The 22291-nt window shown below is 57.2% G+C and overlaps 1 protein-coding gene across 3 annotated transcripts in view; it reads right to left on the minus strand.

Moving 5' to 3' along the window:
- Window positions 1-8946: 8946 nt before the first annotated feature.
- CXXC5 (CXXC finger protein 5) overlaps window positions 8947-22291 on the minus strand; it is a 53578-nt gene continuing 40233 nt past the window's right edge. For all 3 annotated transcript variants that reach the window (XM_046000355.1, XM_046000353.1, XM_046000354.1), the window contains exons 2-3: window positions 11586-12670; window positions 8947-10011 (exon numbers count right to left, since the gene is read on the minus strand). In XM_046000355.1, coding sequence (XP_045856311.1) covers window positions 9967-10011; window positions 11586-12503 — 963 coding nt within the window. In that variant the 5' untranslated portion in view covers window positions 12504-12670 and the 3' untranslated portion in view covers window positions 8947-9966. The remainder of the gene's footprint in view (window positions 10012-11585; window positions 12671-22291) is intronic.

The raw sequence follows: 22291 nt of genomic DNA on the forward strand, positions 1-22291 counted from the left end.
TCCCACCGCCAGCCTGGAGCCAGGTTTGGGTAGTTGGGGGGGGTGGCTAGCCTGGAAAGGGGCAGAGACCCCAGGGAGTGGGAGCAATCAGACCCTGAGACCCTACAACCCCCCCATCTGGGTTGTTTTTCCAAAGCTTCCTTCCCATGGGGTGTATCAGAAGGCAGCCAACCTGACGGGGACAGGCACCCCCCTCTCACTCCCTGCTACCCTCGGCTTCCCCTGCTAGGAGCTCCGGGCCAGCTTTCTCCTGCGCTGCCAGGTCAGAGCTGCAAGGTTCCCATGACAACGGATGACAGCAGCAGAGGCTGCTGGCCACAGGGTCAGGGGTGAGGGGGGTGTGGGTGGCAGAGCAGAAGAAGGGAGGGGGCCTAGCACAAAGGTGGGGGATGGGACTGGAGCAAAGGACCCCAAAATTACAGCTCCCTCCTGAGTCCTAACACCCCAGGAAAGGCCTAGAACTTTGCCTGATTGATGCCGGGAGAGACTCCATTGCACGGACTGGGGAAGCCAGGCAAAGGAAGGGTTGGCTATGCATTTGGTCATGTGATCACGAAGCCAGCTAGGGGGTACAGCTTGGATGGAAATCCTAGCCCCGTGCCTCCCAGCCCAGCACCCTGCTACTGCCTCTAGGGTCTTGGGGGTAAGAGGTGGGGTCCACATGCCCCTATATCCCCATCTCCAGGAAGTGAATAGGTTCTACGGTCCTCCAACCAGCCTGGCTTGGATTCCTCATCCTCTAGCAAGTGGTCAGGGCCCCAAAACTGACAGATCACTTCTTGCCAAGCCTAGTCCCCCCCACTTGCTAGCACAGGGTATGTTTTAGTTTCCTTGGATGGGGACCTGACAGGGATCACCGCACCCCTGCTGACTCCCCACCCCAGGTGCGGGGATGGGGGAATGGTCTGGCATTTGCTGCACATACCCAGGTTGATTGAAGATTTCACTCCAGACCAAAGTCCCTTCAAAGACTGCCCAGGTTTCAGAACCATCATTGGCTTCCACTTTCCCCAAGACAAAACATACACACTCATTCTGGAGTTTGGGGTTGACTCTGCAGTCCCTGGGGCTCCCTCCGGTATGGTCCCCTCACTGCTCCAGAGGGACCAGGCTCTACGTCTCCTGGGTAAGCAGCATGTTCCTTCGAGGCTCAGCTCCGCTCACACTCCTCCAGGAAACCTTCTTGGCTCTTCCCATCCACACAGATCTCTTGCTCACCAACAGGTACAAGGCTTGAGAGTTCATAAGGCCCTCGCACACAGGATTTCTCATTCCAGCCTCCTGGCATCCCTGAAAAGGGATGTTACTTGCTGATAAGTAAACTGAGGCTTGGAGAAGAAGCTTCTTAGAGGTCATACAGCCTGTGCACATCAACTTGGGACCTGGCTGCAGGCTGCAGGCCATTTTTTCTCTTGGCATCCCCTCTTGGTGGTTCCCAGTCAGAGAGACTCAGCCCCAGCAGCCTCTTCCTCCTTAGACAGAGGGCGAACCCATTTCCTCCGCCTCCAACCCATCCAGTTATTCCCCATTACTGAGCACCTAACAGGTGCCAAAAGCACAAGTCCCTTGCCCTTGGATCTCACCTTCTAGCTGGGAAGACCAATGAGTGAACAAGAATGGTCCCAGTAGGGCCATGATGGGGGCACCCGGGGCAGTGGGTACGCAGACCCCAACCACAGCTCCTGGAATTTTACTCCCATGTCTAACCTCAGTCCCACTAGCTGCAGCCCCTAGAAGATATTGAAGTGGGTGACTGGCTGAGAAAGGCCAAGACCGGATCCCTGCCCCCCGTGCTTTATCAACCAGCGACCTTACTCTTTACCTGCCTGGGATCAATCCCCTCTCTTCACCACCTCCACAGAACCCCGGGATGAGTAGAGAGAGGCTGGCTGGACAGCAGGCCCTTTAGGCTAGAGCTTGCAGATCCACTGCCCTCCCCTGACCCCACCCCCACCCCCAGCTCTGCTCTCTGGAGAACAGTAGGCCGGCAGAACAAGCAGGAGCTGGGCAAGGGTCAAAGCCTCCTCCTCAAAGCCTCCCCAGTTGGACAGGAGGCTCTGGGGGCTGCAGGAGGCAGTGCACGCTCTTGACCCAGAGCCCAGTGCCCTCAACAGGGCTGGGGGGGTCAGGGCATGGGGCCCCTCGTGATGAAGCCGGCTGCAGGGCGATTAATCTCACAAGGACTGTGCATCAGCCCCCCCACTCCACAGCCTCCCATGGCCAACCCCGCCTGCGCTGCCCCTGGAGTTAATCTCCGCTCCAGGGACTTCTCAGCCGCTGTCACGGCTGCATTAATTCTGAGGCAGAGGGAGGCAGGATAGAGGGAACACAGATGGGGGGGGGGGGTGGAGAGCCTCCTTGGGAAGGTTTCATGGTCAGGGGCTGTTGAGGAGGGGTCCCAAAGGATGGGGTCTTGGGCCCCCTTCAAGGCCCTGCCCTGGATGAGGACTGCGGGGGGCATCCGTATTATTCCCCTTAGACCATCAGAACCCTTGCACCCCAGCCTCTAGCCCTTGGCCACCAGCTGAGCCCCAAATGCAGTTTGCAGTTTTGACAGCAGATGTCTCTGCTATTATGATTTATCAAAATGCTTAAGGTAAATAATGCACACACACTTATAGGAAAGGAAGCAGGCTGTGGAAGGTGGGAAGGATGAATGGGGTCAGGGGACTTCGGGGTAGAGGACTGAGAGCACCCTCACCTCTGTCCTCAGATCTCCCCATTCAGACCAGAGGCCTGATCCCAGCCTGGCCTTGGGGACGGCAGGCAGGGGACAACAGGGGCGACGTCAATCCCGCCCAGCTGTCTTGCCCAAGCCCAGGCCTCAGGAGGTCAGGGAGCGGATGGGCCTATCTTGCTGGGGCCCCGCCAGACCTGGGAGGTGGCCACCTGAGGGAAGCGCTGAGCCAGGCTCACACCTCAGCCACGTTTCCATGGCTTCACTGCGTCCTGGCTCCCGAGGGCTCTGTCGCCTTATCAACAGCGGGCACTGCCCTGGCCCTCACCCTCGCGGTCCCTTCCCCCAGACCCCAGCAGCCGCCTGCAGATCCTGCTGCCGCAGAGCCAGAATTCAGCCCCCGCCAGTGCCCTGTCCTGGGCAGGCCTCAGCTGGGTGAGGGGCTGGCAGCATGGTGGGAATTTGCCACGGAGGCTGAGGCCCTCGGAGATTCAAGCTGCACCCACTCTGGGCCCCCGCCAATACCCAAATCCTGTCATTCCAGTGGAGGGGGCCACGATCCTGATCCTGGGCTCCCCCACCCTCACTCCACACAGTGCTCTTTGTTTCCAAACCTTTCTGGGTTAAAGAACTTTGCTGGGTTTTCTGATTTGAAAAGCAATATTAATCTACTGCAACAACAACAACAACAACAAAGAGTGAAAAAACAAAGAGTCAGAGAATACAGAAAAGTTTAAGGAAGTAGTGCTTGACCCTAATCCCACATCTGGGCATGATCACAGGCAGCTTGTGGGGTGGGGGTGGGTGGTTCCTTCTAGCCGAGCCTGAAGCATAACCAGGTGTTTAAGGGCTGGCCTCTGAAACCAGAGGAATCCAGCTGGGTGACCTTGTGTGTCATTCCACTTCTACCTCTCTGAACCTCAACTTTCTCATTTGTACAATGGGGTAACTAATCAATGCCCTCCCCCGGGGTTACTGGAAGGACTAGGTGGCCAAGGAAGTGCCATAGACCGGCCCAAGGCCTGGCACCTGGGGCCACAAGCTCTATGCCATGTGAGCCCTGAGACTTCATCAGCACTTCTAACCAAGGGTAGAGATGCAGAGTATGGGGGTTCCAGCAGGACAGGGAAAGGGGGTTCTTTCTAGTAAGTTCCCCACCTGCGAACAGCACTCTAATTGGGGTCGAAAATGCACGAGAGGGAAAAAAGGCCCAGAAAGAGGAGATAATGTGTTTATTCAGCCTACAGAGGCATCCTGGTATGAAATGCCATCCCCATTCAGCTGCAGGCAGAAGCCCTGAAGCCAGGTGAGGCCACCCAGAGTGATCAGTACGGTGACTGGGATGGCCCAGCTATGCAGTGTGGCCTGCTGGGGTTAAAAGGGCCCCGGAGGAGGGAGCACCCGAAGAGGAAGGCATCAGTCAGGAGGGAGAAGGCAGCAGGAAACAGACCAGCTTCTGACCCATCATCGGGTGTAAGGAGGCTGGGGTAACTGGCCTGCGGAGCCCCCAGATCCAGCGCCCCCTTCCCCCTGCCCCGCATACTCTGCACCCAGGCCTGGAGCCCTGGAGGACCTCTGCTCTCCTCCCCCAGGCCCGCCCCATCTTCACGCCCTGCTGCCTGGAATCTGAGGCAGCCCTTGTTCTCTGGCAGGAGGGGAATTTAATGCTGCCGAGGATGGCAGGTCGACAGGCGAAGAGAGATGAAAGTGTCCGCTCTGGCAGCCGGGTCAGGGCCTCAGGGGAACCCTCCTGCAGCCCCGTCACCCCCCCAGCCATTCTCCAATGCTCAGGGAAGATGTGGACCTCTGGGGACAGGATGACCTGCAGGGCTGTGTGACCTTGGGGGGCAGCTGAGCCTCTCTGTGCCCAATACTTGCCTGCAGGGTGCCTGGGCCAAGGTCTATGTTATTAACATGCTGGTGGCTGCCTGTCCCTCCCTCACCTTGGCTGTTGTCAGCATTGCTTGTCAGCATAGAGCCCCGGGTGGGCAGTGGGGGGGCCCCAGGCGGGCTACACAATGACCTCCATCCATCCACTCTGGCACCTGGGAGGGAGTGGGAGCTGCTGCTGCCATCAGGTCAGGCCCAAGCAGCCTTGACGGCAGCCATGCCAAGTGGTCATCACCACCTCCTTTTTGACTGTGGAGAGCTAAGTCGAGCCTGGGAATCAAGGCTAAGGCCCCGAGGCGGAATCTGCCCCTGAGCCAACAGCCCCGCGTCACTGTTGGGAGATGCTGTGGGTCTCAGCACTGTGACGTGGACTTGTTGCTCTGGAAAACACCCTGCCGAGTGCCCCGCCCCACCCCCATATCCCTGGTCACGTTGCCCTTCTTTCCTAGAAACAGGCAAGGGTGGTTGGCCAAGGTCACCCATCAAGAGTGCACAGAGATACGTGCATGCACGCACGTACACACTGACACGTACGTACACACTGACACACCGTGACCAAGGGAAGAGGACCCATGTGTTCAGACTCCCAGGTCCCCTTTCCCTTCCATGAAAGCACATGGTCCTCCCAAAGCAGTCTGGTGCAAGGAGTAAAGGCCAGAAGCACGAGTGCTAATCAGACCCATGCTACCATCTTGCTCTGTGACTTGGACATGTCACATACTCTCTCTGGGCTTCAGTTGGACATCTATAGGATAGGTAATAATAATCCCTATCCTGATTTTTCTGAAGCCAAATAAGTGAACTTAGTCGACAACCTGAAACCATTCCAGACTAAAGACAGTCTCCAACTAGCCTTGGACCAGAGGGAAGTATCTATGCAGAGAACACAGCTCCAGCCCCGAACCTAGTCCACTGCAGGGCTGGGCCGCCGCCTCCCTCTTGGACAGCAGGACAGCAGCAAGCTCCCAGCAAAGGGTCCAAGGCCCAGCTGGATACCGGTCAGGTCAGGGCCTGAGACGGGGGCCCCAGCGCCGGTAGGGGTGTAAGGGCACCAAGGGACTAGGTCAGGCCAAACCCCACTGTTTTGGAGGGGAGGGGGCGCCTGGCAGGCGCTGGGCAGGCTGGGGTGGGGAGAGGCCTTTAGCGGCCACAGAGAACAAAGAGGCTGGGGTTGCCAGGATATTCTGTGGAGCTGGAGCTGGTGGTAGGGCCGGGAGAGGGGCCGTGGCAGTCGTGGGAACCGCGCCTGCTGCCCCCAAGCCAGCTCCCCCACCCGGACTGGGCCTCAGGGCCTGGCTGCGGCTAAGAGGGGCTGCTAGGGACACCACGGTCCTCAGAGTTGCATGCGGTCGGGGGAGAGACCCAAGCAATGCTTGGGGGACACCAAGCCCCACATGGCACACAGTGTAAGCCCCCTGCGAGGATCACAGGTGCACAGTGACACGCCATGTCATGAGCACACGCCCAGGGTTACGCAAGTGGTGTCACAGGGTCCCAGCTTGGTCAACGGCCAGTATCACACCCTCCCATGGAATCCATGGTGTCAGTCTCAGGGCCACACCCAAGAGGGTTACACAGACACAATGTCACAAATCACAGAGACTCAGCCGGTGTCTGTCACAGGCTTGTGCACGCCGCACAACATCAGTGTCACAGATCCAATGTCACACACACAGAGTTGGCCTGTGTCACACACCACACTCGCTCTGCTGTAAGACTACACAGTATCATAGGATTAAACATGCTGCGTCACCGAGTATCCCAGTGTGTGGCACTCCTGACATCATACCCTAACCCCTGGCCATATGAGGTCTCCCAGAGCCTGCCACACAGTCACAGGCCTGTTTTCGTGTCACACACAGCCACACTGCTGCACAAGGCTTCACGTGGTTGTCTCGAAATCTCTCTCTCTCACACACACACACACACACACACACACACACACACACACGGCTGGATGGATGCTGGGTTTGTCTCCAGCCCTGTGTGTACCCGCAAGCACCCCTGCCATCCGGGCGGGGGAAAGGAGAGCACAGGCTGAAGGCTCTCAGGTCACCAGGAGGTCAGGCTCCCAACAGCAGGGCAGCAGAGGGGAGAGGAGGGCACCCCTAGGGAGGGGAATTGGGCATACAGCTCCACAGGGAGGCTGCCTCTAAGTACTTCTCCGTCAGCAGGAGAGCAGCAGGGGTGAGCTGGCAACATAAGACACGAGAGGTACTAGATACAGGGAGAGACTCAAGGAGACGGGAGAGACGTACAGGGACTCAGAGACGTGGGAGGATGACAAGACAGACACACAGAAGAGCGTCAGAGACCAACAGACCATCAGGAGAGATTCAGGGACAGTGAGCCAGAAGTGGTTAGAGACAGATGTGCTGGAGCAGGGCTGGCCAGGGCTGGAGCCCGCTGGGGGATGGGGCGGCCACTAGCCCAGGGAGTGGAAGGTGAGGCTGCCAGGGCTTTAGAGAGGACCCGCACCCTGGGTAGCGGGTGGGGGGGCACCTTGGTGAGATTCAGGTGAATAGCTTTAAAATTAGCAACACCAGCTGCCATTTAACCGACTGCTTATGATGAGCCGGGCCCTTCCCTAGAGTGATCTCATTTCATCCTCAGGCAGTTTTATGGAAGAGAGACCATTATTGTCCCCGTTTCTCAGATGAGGGGACTAAGGTCTCATCCTGTGTTCAGCCCACAGCCATCCCCACCCCAGCCAGGCCCTCTTCCACACAGAGGGGATGGCCTCCCATTTCCACAAGCAGAGGCCGAATTGCAAGGGGTGAGGGGCTTCCACCTTCGGGCTTGCATGCTGAGGGGTAGGCCCAGGAGCCACGGCCGAGCTGTGGGCTGGCACACCAAAAAGGTCCAGGCTGGCTGAGTCACAGCAACCCCCTCCGGGTTGGCACTGGAGCCGTCCACCCCACACCTGTAGGCATGCCAATGAGGGCCGGCCCAGGCCATCTGCGGCCTGTGTGCTGCCAGCAGCAGGGTGGGGGCAGGCGGGGGCCTCCTGCCTGGGTGCCCCCTGCTGGCCAGGCTTCCCACCCAGGCGCCCCCTAGGAAGACCCTCCCTGCCCACTGCAGGGCCTAGAGGTGCTGCAGTTTGCCTTGTGCGGGGGTGGGGGGGTGGAGGATGAGGGTGCCCCTGGCAGCAAGGCCTCCCCCCACTCCCTGCTGGACGCCCCCCTTCGGCAGAACCGCCTGGAGAGATCACAGGCAGCCACATGAAAGGGAATTTTTCCCAGGCAGAGCGGGAGTTGAAAGCTGCCTCCCACCACCCCCGCCTGCCCCCGCTGTGCCAGGCCAGGCTGCCGGGCTCCTGGCGCTCCAAGGGAGCTTGTGACACTGGGAAAGGGGTGGGGGTCGGAGCCCCTACCCCATATGGGCTGCTTTTTCTCCTCCAGGGAACAACAGCAGAGGCAGACCATCTTCCCCAGACCACTGCCCACTCCCCTTCACAAGGTGCCCCTTCCCTCACCCCAAAAAGCCCTCACCCACCTGAAGCAAGGCCCCTGCCATTGTCAGAAAGTCCTTCTTCCCGTCTAGCCTCCATCTCAGCCAGGCTCCGGGGCAGCTGGGTGGGAAGAATGTCTGCCCGTCAAGTAGATGATGGTTCTCAGCCTGCAGGCCGGCCTCTGTGATGTGCAGGGGTGGGGGCCATGCAGCTGTCACCCCTTCCTGTTCAGGCTGCCTTGACCTAGACCATGTGGCTCTGTGGTGATTTCCCCAGACATCTGGCCTCTGAGGTCGCAGACGACCTTGCGCCAACAAACTTTCTGGGGGTGGGGAAAGTTGCTCAAGAACTGGAGCCAAGGATACCCCCCCACACCGCCCCAGCTTCAGTCCAGCTGCCCTCAGGCCCAAAGAGGGGTATGGCGGGGTAGGGGTGTTTCTGTGTGCATTCTGGGCACAGTCAGGTCCCCACAAATCTGGGTTAAAACTGTTCCCTGGGGATCACCTCAGTGGTTGGGGGAGCAACAGATCCCTGCAAGAAAGCAAGCAAGCAATCGAACAGGCAGCTCCGGTCCTGCTGGCTGCTCCGTACTGGCCAGGCCCTGCTGACTTAGGTAAATAGAGGAGGTGGCCCCAGGTAAGTGAAGGTCCCCGGAGGTCCGGGTTCTGAGGTAGGGGGTACAATCAGGCAGGCGAGAACGTTCCAGAACCAGCCATTTCCAGATTAATAGCACTTCCACCATGCCATCTGGGCTGGCTGTTCCTGCTTGAACCCCCTTCAGGATCTGCCAGGCCCGACTCCCCAAGAGATCCCAGACTCTCCATGTCCTGGGGCCATCCTTCTTCCTTTCCCAGGTGGCTCCACATCACCCCTGCCCAGCAACAGCCCCCAAGCCAGCCCCCCAAACCGGAGAGCAAGAAGCCAGCGGTGGTGCTTCGTGACACAAACATGCATTCGTTTTATTCACAAAACAGCCTGGTTTCCTAAAACAATACAAACAGCATGTTCATCAGCAGGAAGCTGGCCGTGGGCAAGGGGGCCCAGGCAGCAGGGGGCCCCCCAGGGCACCCACACCCACGGGCAGGGGGCCACGCGAAGAAGCCCTTTCTTCTGTGGCCATCAGCAAGGCCAGAAAAAAAGGACTTATTTTCTCTAAGGGCAGTAGCCAGGATCAGAAATATCGAGACATGGGCTCCCCAGATCTCAATGGAGAAAGGAACAGAACTTTCATTTTCGCAAAATCATCATTGTCGGGGTGGGGATCCCGTTCTGGGGACCAGGAGTACAGCGTAGGCGGCCCGGGAGTGGGTGGGCTGCTCCCCCCACCACCTCTCCCACCCCCTGCGAGCTCCTGGCTGCAGCTCTGCACGCGTGGATGGATACAGAGGGGCTTCGGTACGGCGCCATCGACATTCTCTTTATAAACGTGAGTGGATTCTCCAGGCAAACTATGCACTATTTCATGGTCGGAAAGAATCAAAGGAAGTTTAAATGAGGGTGGAGTTAAACTGTGCTAAATTACAGTAGTGCTTATTAGTAACTAGATTTCAAAAGGTTACAGAAAATTTACATTCTCTACACAAAAACCGCATCTCCTGCACAGACAACATCGACATCGACACAGGAAGGAAACTGATTGTCCATTCTTTGCCCAGGAAGTCTCGGTACTTTATAGATTCGTCTCTATCTCTTTTTTGTTGTTGTTGTTGTTGTTGTTCTTCCGAAAAAGCAGTTAAATTTTTTTTTCCTTTTTCTTTTTATACTAGGGACGTGGAGATGTTAAAACGACAACAAAAAATATATATATAAAAACAGGAATGAAATCTGTGAGAGAATATTTTTGGTTCTAAAGACGGGTGCATCCGTTTGTCTTCGCCCGAATCCCTTGCCGGAGACCACACGAGCAGTGACATTGCACGGAGAGGGCAGCTTTGGGTTCCCGCCGCCGTCACTGAAACCACCGGAAGGCAGCTCCCGTCGGAAGCATCACCTTCTGGCGGGGGCGGGAGACAAAAACAAGGAGAGAGTTCAGTCAGGGTCCGGCGGGACCTGGTGCAAAGACGCTCCCCCGTGGACGGCCTCATGGCGGAGGGACGGGCCTGGAGTAAAAGGCAGCCACCCCATGGAGGTCCTGCCATCCTGACCGGGCCAGAGAAGAAGGCTTGGCCCGCGGGGCCGCTGGAGGGCCCGGAGCACCCTGAGGGCCCCTGAGCCACTGTGTCCAGGAACCCTGCTTCCAAACAGGAAGACCCATTCCCCTGGTCCAAAGGCCACTAGCGCCAGGTGGCTGTGGTCCATCAGGGGGCTGTGTGCGTGGTTCTGTTGAATGAGCAGGGAGCGTGCGCACTGGAGGCCTGTACGGACGTGCGCCTCGAGCTGTGCTGCGGTGGGTAGTAGTGTGTGCAGCCGGGGTGGGGAGAAAGGATACTGGCTGTGTTAAGAGGCTACATCTATAGCTAAGACTGTGGACCGGGCGGGGAGGGGTGTGTGTCTGCGTGTGTGTGTCCACATGAGATGTCAGCGGGTGCCTTTGTGTGCATATAGGTGTGTTCTCTGGGCAGAAGAGCAGATATATGAGATCTGGGGCCTGGGGGTGGTAGCAGCCACAGCTGGGATGTCATTACTATTTTCCAACCATTCTGAACATTTGCGTCCGGCCCACTCATAGAAGGGCGGGGCCGGGGCCAGGACAGCAGGCTGAAAAGATGCTTTTGTACCCAGGCCTGGCACCACCACTAGACTGCCACGGCTGGGGGCACAGGGACAAGCTCTGCCATGAGGGTGGAGAGAAAGCAGCATGGGAACCCTTCTGCCTGTTCTAAGCCCCTTCCTGTTTGGGCTCCCTTGGCCTTGACCGTATGGCTATGTGGTGATTTCCCCACAAAGCCAATCATGCCAAAGTGGACAGGCCTGGCCTATACCCCAGGATCACAGCCACCCTCTCACCCTAGGCCCACAGGACCCCTGGCCGTTTTACCTACGCAGCCAGACTGACCTTGAGGCCCCCCAAAAAACCAATTTCTGTCAATGACATATCTAGACACAGGGTTCTTCCAGGCCTCAGGCCCATGAGCACCAGGGTGGCCTTAGGGGAAAGGCTGGGCTCTGAAGAGGTGAGTGAAGGGCTTACCCTTAAAAGCCACATGGTCCACAGGACAGAACCCTTCACGTGGGACAAGGGAGAGCCCTAGAATCCCAGGGCATGGACTGGAAGCTTTAGGACACACCTGAAAGTCAGAAACTTAGGACCTATACGGAAACCTCAATGGCTGGCCCAAAACTCCAGGAAGGGGTTCAGAATCCCCAGGCCTGGCCCCCACCTGGAACCTGCTGCCTGCCTTGTGAACTACGACCTACTGAGATCTCAAGATGTGGCTCTGACTTTCTGGGCGGTGAACTGGTGTCTGGGAGCCTGCTCCAGAACCCCCGGGCCCAGGGGTCGACTGGCTGAGCGGCCCCCAGACACTGGCCCAGGCAGGAAAAGTAGGGCCGGGGGTGGGGCGGGGCTGGGTTCAGACTGCCGGCCAGACACAGGAGCCCACACACCTCCCTCTAAGGCGTCGTTACCTCCAGAGCAGCGGAAGGCTTCTTTTTGAGTTCCTCACATTTTCTGAATTTGCAAATCTGATGGCCAGTCTTTCGGTTCCTACAACTGCTGCACTGCTCGCAGTTGATGCGTCGCCGGCAGGGCGCGCACATGCCGCAGCGTTTCCGCTTCTTCTTGCCCGAGCTGATGGCGGAGGCCAGCTCTCCCTGCATGGGGTACTCGGCCAGGCCGGCCATGTGCAGCGCGCTCTCGGCCAGGAACACGCCGGCCGGGGTCATGATGAAGAGGCCCGGGTTGATGGGGAAGGCGCCCAGGTAGGGGAAGTCGGACTGGCCGTTAAGGGCCTCGGCGCCCGCCACGGCCTCCATGTCGGGCAGGCCCGCACCCGCCTCGCTCATCAGCGGAAGGTGCTCCTGCACCACGCGCTTCAGCATCTCCGTGGACTGCGCGAACTGCTGCAGCGTCAGCTGTCCCTCGGCTGCCAGCTCCGTGGCCCGTTCTGCCTTGCTCAGCAGACTGGCCACAGCACCACTTTTGTGCTTTGAGGTAGGGTTGCTTTTGTCCACGGCCATGGCCGCCGCCAGGTCGTGCCCGTTGGCCAACAGGGAGGCAGCTGCGGCGGCGGCGGCAGCCTTCTCCGCGGCCTCACTGCCCATCATGCTGCCGCCGCTGCCACCACTGCCCCCAAAGGAGGAGTAGTGGGAGAGAGGGCGGGAGCGGCGCAGGCTCTTGTTGAGGGGTTCACTGATGATGCCGCTCTTGTTCCGACGCTCGGGGGGCGGCGCGTCCTCCGCGGTCACCGAGGCTGGCGTGGCCGCGGCCACCGCTGCGCTTTTGTCAGCCCCTCCTGCCTTGGGGCCGTTGCCGCCACCGGTGTTGCTGCTGCTGCTGCTGCTGCTGCCACCACTGTCCTGAGGGCTACTGCCAAGGCTCGACATGGTGGGGCCGAGGCCCAGAGCCCACTGCTGAGGCCGGGGGGCTGCCAACTGCGGGGGGGGGGTCCAGGGACGAGCACCGGCCTGGCTGCCCACAACCGAGATGCCTGGTGGGCCCTGCTGCTCAGGGCAGGCACATGGTCAGCTGTCCACGTGGAAGGGTCTTCACTCTGTCGGGACAAGAGGGCACAGGGTCAGGGCGGAGGTAAGCATCTCCTTCTCCCACGTCCCCACCAGGACCAGCCACGTTATTGCCATTTTAACAGATGCAAGCCCTGCTGGGCACTTATCACATGCCGGACCCAACATGGTTAGGTATTTTTTACATGTACTGTTTTTTTTTCCCTCAAGATTTTATTTAGAGAGACAGGAGGAGACAGAGAGAGAGCAAGTGAGCATGAGCGGAGAAAGGAGCACAGGGAGAGGGACGAGCTGAGCATGGAGCCCTAAGTGAGGCTCGATCCCACAACCCTGAGATCATGACCTGGGCTAAACTCCAGTGGAAGGCTTAACTGACTGAGCCACCCAGACGCCCCTATCTGTACTATTTCAGTTAAGACTCACAAGCACAGGGGCGCCTGGGTGGCTCAGTGGGTTAAGCCTCTGCCTTTGGCTCAGGTCATGATCTCAGGGTCCTGGGATCGAGCCCCGCATTGGACTCTCTGCTCAGCAGGGAGCCTGCTTCCTCCCTCTCTCTCTCTCCCTGCCTCTCTGACTACTTGTAATCTCTCTGTCAAATAAATAAATAAAATCTTAAAAAAACAAAACAAAACTCACAAGCACACTTCGAAGTAGTGGCTATTTTACACAACGGTTAGAACTGGCCATGAGGGGCGCCTGGGTGGCTCAGTGGGTTAAGCCGCTCCCTTCGGCTCAGGTCATGATCTCAGGGTCCTGGGATCGAGTCCCACATCGGGCTCTCTGCTCCGCAGGGAGCCTGCTTCCCTCTCTCTCTCTCTCTGCCTGCCTCTGTCTACTTGTGATCTCTCTCTGTCAAATAAATAAATAAAATCTTAAAAAAAAAAAGAACTGGCCATGAATATACAGTTACCAAGTGTCATGGCAGAGGCTCAGCCCGGATCTGTACAGCCCAGATCTCTGGCCAGTTATTCCTGGGCTGGGGGGTAGGAAAGAACTGGAAATGTTGTTTAACCTCAGAAGGTTATAGAGTCACCTTCTGCTTCCTAATCTTCCTTCTCTGACCTATCTACAAAAGGATCTGGAATAGCCTCTGCAAAGTTTGGAGGTGTAGACCAGAAATCAATGCCTGGGTGGCTCATTTGGTGGTGGTGGTGAGGGGGTCTGACTCTTGATTTCGGCTTAGGTCATGCTCTCAGGATCCTGGGATACAGCCCTGCCGGGCTCTTCGTCAGCAGGGAGGCTGCTTGAGAGTCTCTCTCTCTGCCCCTCTGCCTGCTTGTGTTCCTACTATGCGTGCTCATTCTCTAAAGTAAATAAATAAATCTTAAAAAAAAAAAAAAGTAGTCTGGGAAGCTACTCTCAGGCTCTCATTTGTCAATTCCTAAATACATACGAATTATCTCAAGGCTCTGACAAGTCCTGCAAGGAAAGGAAACTGACTTTAAGAGGTTGCCAAATAGAGCACAGAATCCTTACCTCAAGGAGCATGTATCCTCCTGCTAGAGGGCAGGCAGCACTGTGCCAGAGGATAAGCCCTCTCCTATAAGAGTAGGGGGACATGCTGTGCACATATTGACACACGCTTCCTCCTCACTCTCAAAAACAGTCATCACTACCTCAGACCCCACTCTTGTCTCTACTCAGGCTTCCCTGCTATGCTCCAGCCTGGCTCCCAGATGGGTCTCGGATGAGGTCCCAGTGAGAGCCCAGGGGCAGGCTGTGGGCAGGAGGGGCCTCTGGCTGGTGCAGGCTGGGAATGAGAGTGGGTGTTACCCTCCAGGGAACAGAGTCTGTTCTTTGGCCACAAGCACATTTCTGAGGTGCCCCTTCCTAGGACAAGCATGCTCTGCTCAAGCCCCAGGATTAAGGGCTCCTTGGCCAGGAACTCTGGAAGGAACTGTCCAGAAGGAATGGAGTGGCAGATTCCTCATCAGTCCTGGCTCTCTAAGGTCCCTTCCCTGCCTGCCTGCCTGCTGTGGCTCAGCAACCCTGGCGGGGAGGGGGAGAAGACGGGAGAAGAGAGCCCAGCCTGAGCAGCTGGTGGCTCAAGGGGGAGGCGCACATCTGGCTGGGTCTGTCCCGCCCTAGCCTTGGGGGCTGCACACATACATCTTTGTCCCCAGGCAACCCCACCATCCCCCAAGTCACAGGACTCAGCCGGGGCCTGGTCCCTGGGAGGTCATGTAGTCCAACCTTCTGCACTTCCAGAGGAGGAAACTGAGGCCCTGAGCCGGCAGGGCCCCCTGCTCTGGGATTGCTAAGGAGTGGCCACAAGGAGAAGCAAGTGTAGGAGAAGGAAAAGCTCCATCTGAGTGAGGCAAAGATGGCCGGCTTCAGCAGACAGCCAGATGCTCCCTGCCTCTCCCTAGAGGGCAATGGCCCCATGTACACCCCTTCCTAGTGAAGGTAGATGGGTGGTAAGGAAGGGTGGGCCAGCTGGCATATTCCACCAGGACAAACCCAGGAGGGCCTGGCAGGGTGTCAGGCGGGCTGGGGGTACCACAGAGGTCAGTGTTGTACTAAGAAGAAGAGGCTCACGTAAGATAGCTATGCTCCGTCCCAACTGCTAAGGCGTAAGCCCAGGGTGGCTCTTGAGACCCTCCTTCAGAAATCAGCACCCTTCTAGACAGCAGTGATCCTGGCTGGGTGTCGGAGACTAGGGCCAACAACCGTCACCCCATCTGAGCTCAAATACTCTGTTCTGGAGCACAGGGTGCCGGCAGGCCCAGATCCGGTGAGCAAAGACAGGAGAAGGCAGGAGCCCTTGGGTTGGAGAGGTGGGAGAGAGGCGGGGAGGGGAGCAGCCTGCGCCCTAGCCCCCCTCTGTGTCCCCGCCTCTGCGGCCTGCTGGCTGGTGGCAGAAATCGATAGCTGCATTAACGCTGCTCTTGCTCTCCTCTCTCCCCCCTCCCGGCTCCAGGATCTGGCTCGGTGTGCAGGGCGGGCAGGTCAATTAGAAGTCAGCTCCCTCCAACACGGGGACTGCGTTCAGGGCCGGAGCTCTGGCTCAGTCTATCTGCTTTTGTCTCCATCCTGAGTCTTGTGGTAGGGACCAAACCTCATGTTCTGTTTAGCTCTGGCCCTTCTTTGAATCTCTTCGATCATTTTTCTTTTCTTTTTCTTTTTCTTTTTCTGTCCTTCCTCAGGGACTTCCCTCTCCCAGACCCTCAGGGTCCTGGGACCTACTGAGCTATGGAGCAGAGGACGTGATATGTCATCAAACAGGTGCTGCAGGCAGACGCTGGTTTCCCAGCTGCGGAAGGTGGGGAGTAAACAAGGGGGACTGGCACCCAGGTAAACTTCTGTCCTCAAACCCCAGAGTGGGGCAGATACCAACATCTAGTTAGTCCCAAGGCCCGGTCTCTAAGCTTGTTCCAAATTTGCCCCTATATCTGGCCCGGGGCCATCTTTCTGCTTTAGACCCTGGGAAAAGCTGATGACCTGGTCGCAGTGGACCACTGACCACAGGGTTTGTTTGCCCTACTCAAGGTAGGGAAGGACATAAGACCTTCTTTCTCCCAGGCACCAGCCCTCTACTGCAAGGCACACAGCAGCCCCCTCCCAGACCAGGAAGGGCCTGGCAGTGCCCAGGCAGCAGGGGAGGAGCTGGGGTTGCGTTGAAGCGGAGCGGGAATGAGCGGGAGGGAAAGCTGGCGGGCAGGCGGGCGGCGGCGGGCGCATCCATCATCGGCCCTGCCAGGAACGCATCCAGCCCCCAAAAAGAAATACTGCGCCTGAGGAGGGACAACAAAGGGCTCCGTTTCATCAGCAATGCGGAGCCAGCGCCCCGCCGCCCTGCCAGCCGCGGTCAGCCCACAAAGGACCCCTTTGTCCATGCAGGAGCCGGGCCGGCCGGGAGCTGGGACCAGGGGCTGACGGGCGGGGACAGAGCAGAGGGAGGGGGGTGAAGGGGGAACCAGTCCTGAGAGCTGGGGGGCAGAGGGGGACACGGCGGCAGAAGAACAGAGACAGGTGGTGCAGATAGAGGATCATGAGACAGAGAACTTGAGGGCGGGTCAGAGAAAGAGGGACTTGGAGAGGACAGGGCAAAGGGTCAAGGTTAGAGAACAGAGCCTCACGGAAGCAGAAAACAGAGGGACTGGGTTCAGAGAGATCCAAAGCTCCTAAGCCCAGCTTGGAGACTTGAGGGTCTGACAGGCATGGAAACAGCGCCGAGGAAAATCCTAGACTCAGGGACCTGGGGACCAAGAGAAAGTGGTTGGACATGCCCATGGCTCTGAGAGGAAAGCAGGGGCCGGGTGGACCCCAGCCCACTCTGGCCCATGGCTGCAAAGCAGAGACTGATAGGGAGGAGCCTGAGGGTCAATGGGTCCTAGCTCCCTGGCTAAGCCGGGAAGACAGGCAAACAAAGCTGGAGCCACTCTCCTGACACTGGGACCATCCCCCTTGCCTCCACTCCCAGGTTCAAGCCAGCCGCAGAAGACACAGACCCACCCCTCTCCAACTAGCTCCCAGCGCCAAGTGACCTCCGAGTCCCATTAACTAAGTAAACCTATCAGTAAGCATCTACTGAACACTGACTGTATCCTCCCGCCCTGTGCTCCTGAGTTTTACATGGAAACCTGGGAAATAGAAACTATTAAGCAGGGGTGCCTGGGTGGCTCAGTGGGTTAAGCCTCTGCCTTCAGCTCGGGTCATGATCCCAGAGTCCTGGGATAGAGCCCCGCATTGGGCTCCCTGCTCAACAGGGAGCCTGCTTCTCCCTCTCCCTCTGCCTGCCTCTCTGCCTACTTCTGCTCTCTCTCACTCTGTCAAATAAATAAATAAATAAATAAATAAATAAACAAAATTAAAAAAAAAAAGAGAACTATTAAGCAGTTTCACAGATGAGGAAATTGAGGCTCAAAGAAGATCAAACTGTCAGGCCAAGGTCAAATGACTGGTTAGAATTTGAACCCAGAGCCCAAGTATGAGTCACTCTGCTATGTGACCACCTTTGCTCTACCTATGCACCTGACAAAGTAGCCCAAGACACGGTGACCCATCTGTCCCAAGACTGCCCCCCCACACTGGGTTGTTACCGTGCCTGTCACCTTTATGTGGATGGGGGGCGAGCTGTCACAGACCCCAGGGGAGTGTCTTCACCTGAGGGGCTTGGAGATGCCCAGGCAGGAACCCGGAATGCTGGGCCAGCGACATCATAATGCCAGCTGTCAATGAGGTCACCAGAGGTGATGGTAATGCCCTCACTACACCCTGAGCCCCAGGGGAACCAGGACACACCCCTCAGACAGAGCCTGAGCCCTTCAGGCCAGACAGCAGTGGGGGAAGAGGCCTGGGGGTGGGAGGGAGGGATGTCTGCACACAGACATGCACACAGGTGGCCCACAGTGAGATGTTCTCGATGTTCAGTTGCATACGTCCCCTCCTCCTGATTAACCAACAGCAGCCCCATGCCCTGCAGTACTGGGGAGATAGTGCAGGATTCGGACTGGACACTGCCCGGGAAGGAGCACACAAGGGCTGGGCCAATGGTCACATGAACCAATATGAAATGAGCGCGGGAAGGCGAACAAATGGAGCACTGGGGGCCTTTCTGGAGGAAGGAACTGCTAGCCTGTGACTTAAAGAGGAGGGGAGATTACCAAAGGGGACATGAGCCTGAAATAGTTCTTAAGAAAAGAGGAAGAGGGGAGCCCAGCCAGCTCAGTCAGGAGAGCAAGCAGTGGAACGTGGGACTTTTGATCTTGGGGTGGGGAGTTTGAGCCCCACGTTGAGGGTAGAGTTTACTTTAAAAAAAAAATGGGGAAGAGGGTGTGAGGTATGGTCGTGAGGCTGGCAGGGTCCCAAGTGGGCAGGGCATTGAGGCCAAGGGTAGGATTTTTTTAAAACAGCTTTACTGAGGCATGGTTTACACACTATAAAATTTATCCATTTATAAGTGTACAATTCAATGATTTTTTAGTAAGTTTACAGAGTTGTGCTACATCACCACCATAGCCAAGGGCAGGGTCTGAGCAAGGTGCCATACCTCTCTTGTTCCTTCGCTGGAACAAGAACTTCCAGCAGTCCTTCCTGCTGAGGGAAGGCTTCCTGGAGGAAGGTGCATTCCACTGGGTCCTTGAGGATCTCAAGCCAGCAGCCTAGCACGGCACACCATTCTGCCATTGTCCCGGCGGGCCAGCACTGCCGACTTGCACACTCCCACCTAGCTCTTCACACTCTTCCCTAAGTTCCCTGTGCCCCCCACCCCTTTTTTTTAAAAGATTTTATTTATTTATTTGACAGAGAGAGATCACAAGTAGGCAGAGAGGCAGGTGGGGGGAGGGGGGAAGCAGGCTCCCAGCAGAGCAGGTAGCCCAATGCGGGGCTCGATCCCAGGATCCTGATCATGACCTGAGGCTTCACCCAGTGAGCCACCCAGGCGCCTCTCCCTGTGCACTTCTGACATTCCTGTTACACCCTCTTCATGACCCTCCACCCACAATGGTGGCTGGTCTTCTTGGCCTCCAAGGGAGTTGAGATGGACAGACGGATGGTGGGCAAGCCAGTGGTGATGAAGAGAACAGACCACAGGCTCTGGTGGCTGAACTGAGCTGAGGCTGAGAAAGCTGGGGAGCAGGGGGTGGGGGCGTCATCTCTGATTTCCATGATTCAGCCTAGGGACTTTCCAGAAGGGGAAAAAAGCTCCACTCAGGCCCAAGGCGATGCACATGGAGACACTGGCCTTGGAAATGGGAGAGAGTTCTTACCCGAGAGCACAGGGCACATCTCCAGCTACAGATAAACATACACGAGCACACACTGACCACTACTAATACCCAGCAGATGGCCTGGGGCAAGGCCTGCCCTCAGCACTATGAGAATCTCCCTAAGACAGAACAGGGGGCTAGAATCCTACTTCCCTGACCCTCTTAGAACCCTCCATCTAAGGCAGGCACAACCCCATTGCCTGAAGAAGGAAACAAGCTAAAGAAAACCCCAGGAGTCCATGGGGCTCCATTCTCCCTTACAGAGATCCCCAAAAAAACGGAGGGGGTCAGCCCATTTTATGGAAAGGAACATTGAGGCCCCAGCCAGGAGGTATGCCCCGACCTGGGGCTCTAGGGAGTGATCTGGGACACCTCTGATAAAAAGACAAAAGCTTCCCCATCAGGCACCTCCGTCAGGCCAGGTTCCCTCTTTACAACAGTCAAAGGATCAGGAAGGCCTTTTCCTCTGGGTGACCTTGGCATATGGCCTCTGAGTCTGTTTCTCTAGATGCAACATGGAACCAGGAGGATAAGTTACTATGTTAAGGAAGGAGGACTTCCTGTGTGCCAGACGCTGTATGCCTTGTCTCACTGAATCTTCCTACACACCTTCTGAAGGAGGACAATGATTGGCCCATTGAGAGCAAGCCAATTTGATAAGCAGTTGTGAGGCGGGGAAAAGGGTTGCCCTCTCCAATGGGGACCCTCCGGATCTAGGCTAATGTTTCCCAAAGTAATATCTGAGCTGACATCAACCTGGGGTCAGGGCCACGCACTAACTTAGGATCTCCCTCCTGGTGGACAGGGGAGGAAAGCTAGCTCAGAGATAACTGGGCCAAGGAATTAGAAGAGAGGGGATCCGTCCTTTCAGGGCTTGTGTGTGAGGAGCAAGGGTGTTAACAGGACAATTCAGGGGACCAGAATTCTAATGTCTAGGTTTGTGGCTCCATCCCGTCTCTTCCTGTTGATTTGACTGTGCCCTTCCTTCCCCCATCGTGAGCCTCAGTTTCCCATCTGTAAAATGGAGCATAGTTCTTACTCCTCATCCCAAACTGTAAGAGCTGTGATCCCTGAGGGGTCCATGAGGAAAACAGTAGAGACACAAGAAAAAAGACTCCAGATAGGGACCCCCTCCAACCCTACAAATCCCAGAGGACCTGAATCTGCCCATGAAGTGATCTGCAGACATGGAAACTGAAGTCTAGAGAGAAGGTTTTGAACAGGTCCTGGGGTTGAGACCCTATGAGGCCTGTTGGGGAGAGGGGCATCTAGGTCCTTCCCAGTGCTACCATCTCCCCAGAGGACATGATAATCGCAGACCCTTGTGTTGCACACTCACTCTACCAGTATTGTGCTAACTTACTCACATCTTCTCACTGAATTTCTTCCGTAACTCTTTAACTAGTATTGTTACCCATGTATAGATGAGGCTACTGAGACTCAGGGAAGTCAAGTCACCTGCAAAAGGTCACAAGGGCAATAAGCAGCAAAGGCAGGATTTGAAACCAGGTTTGTGTGACTCCAAGGCCTGGCTCTCCAACCCTGGCCAAGGGCTCTGAGGGACCCGTGGGAAAGGGGAATTATGGCGGGAGGTTGAGATCTAGTTCAGTCCAGCCTAGGGGTTCTGGGGCAGGCGGCTCTTGGGCTCTGGGCAAAACATGTGACAGCACTATTGCAGGGAAGTCTGCAGCTGTATCCTAAGGCCCAGGAAAAGACAGGGGAAGGGGCTGCGGGTGGGCCGGACGGGCCAGGCCGGGCCAGAGCTCCGGGCATTCCGGCGGCCTCCGCAGGAAGCAGAATGGGACGGAAACCGGCTCCTGCCTCCTCCCCCAGAATCCTGTGGGCAGCCCAGCCAGGCCGCACAGAGGCCGTCTTTGTGCCTGCCCCAAGCCGCCACCCGCGGCTGGCCCGGGGTTTTGAGTTTCCTGGGGGGGGGGGGGAGGGGGCGGTGAGGGGCCCTGTCACTGCTAACCCTCCAGCTCCCCCTCTCAAGGGTGGTCACAGCGGTCCACAGCTGGCAACGGAAGGGGGTGGATGGTCAGGCCTACCCCAGAAGACTCTGGGGGGCCCAGCGTCTGCCCACGTCTCACACTCCCCACACTTACACACCCTGACTGGGGGCTAGTGGTGGGCAGTGACCCAGAGGGAACCTGAGAGGCCAATCCCCTGAGCCTGCCTCTCTGCCAGAACCCACAAGTCCCCCCAAAATACCTGGAACCCCACCTCTACCTCCATCTGGGTGTTACTGGGCCCAGGTTGGTGTACATAGAGAGGCTGGCCAGGATGGTAGGACAGTCCATCTGTCAGCCGCCATTTCCCACTCTCCAGGGGCTCCCTGGACAGAGCACATAAATGGGGAGGCCTCAGGCTCCCTTCAGCATGTCAGGGACAAAAGCCCCTTGGGTGGTATAAATGTGCTCACAGAACAGTGGGCCTCAGGGAGTGAGCTCTGGCTAAAGTGCATACGGTGAGGAGCACCACACCAACTAGGAGATCTGCGTTGTATCCACCTAAAAGGTGCATCAGATAATGTACATGCTACACACACGAGTGTGTGTGTGTGTACACGCACGCGCGCGTGCGTCTGCGGTGGGGGCTGTGGGTGTGCCCAGGTGTATGTGCAGACTCAGACAGCCCCCTGTGGGATGGAACACTGATGTATTCACAGGGCTTATATGCCAGTACAGGAGAAGGTCTTTGTGTGACGTCCTCGTGTGTGCATGTGGAGTGTGTGCTAGCTACACCCCCGGATGTTAAGCACATGCCTGAGTGTGCGTATGTGTATGCTACGGTGGTTTACATGAAGGCTGGATTTTTGTGGGTTCTTCTGGTCCATGAGCGTCAACACACGTGCCACGTGTTTACCAGTGTGTGTATGCACACACTGTGAGTTGTAACAGGGCTTCTGGGGGTTCTGAGGTGCAAGTGTGGGGCCCA

Source organism: Meles meles, chromosome 3 (genome assembly GCF_922984935.1).
Source record: "Meles meles chromosome 3, mMelMel3.1 paternal haplotype, whole genome shotgun sequence".
NCBI lineage: Eukaryota > Metazoa > Chordata > Mammalia > Carnivora > Mustelidae > Meles > Meles meles.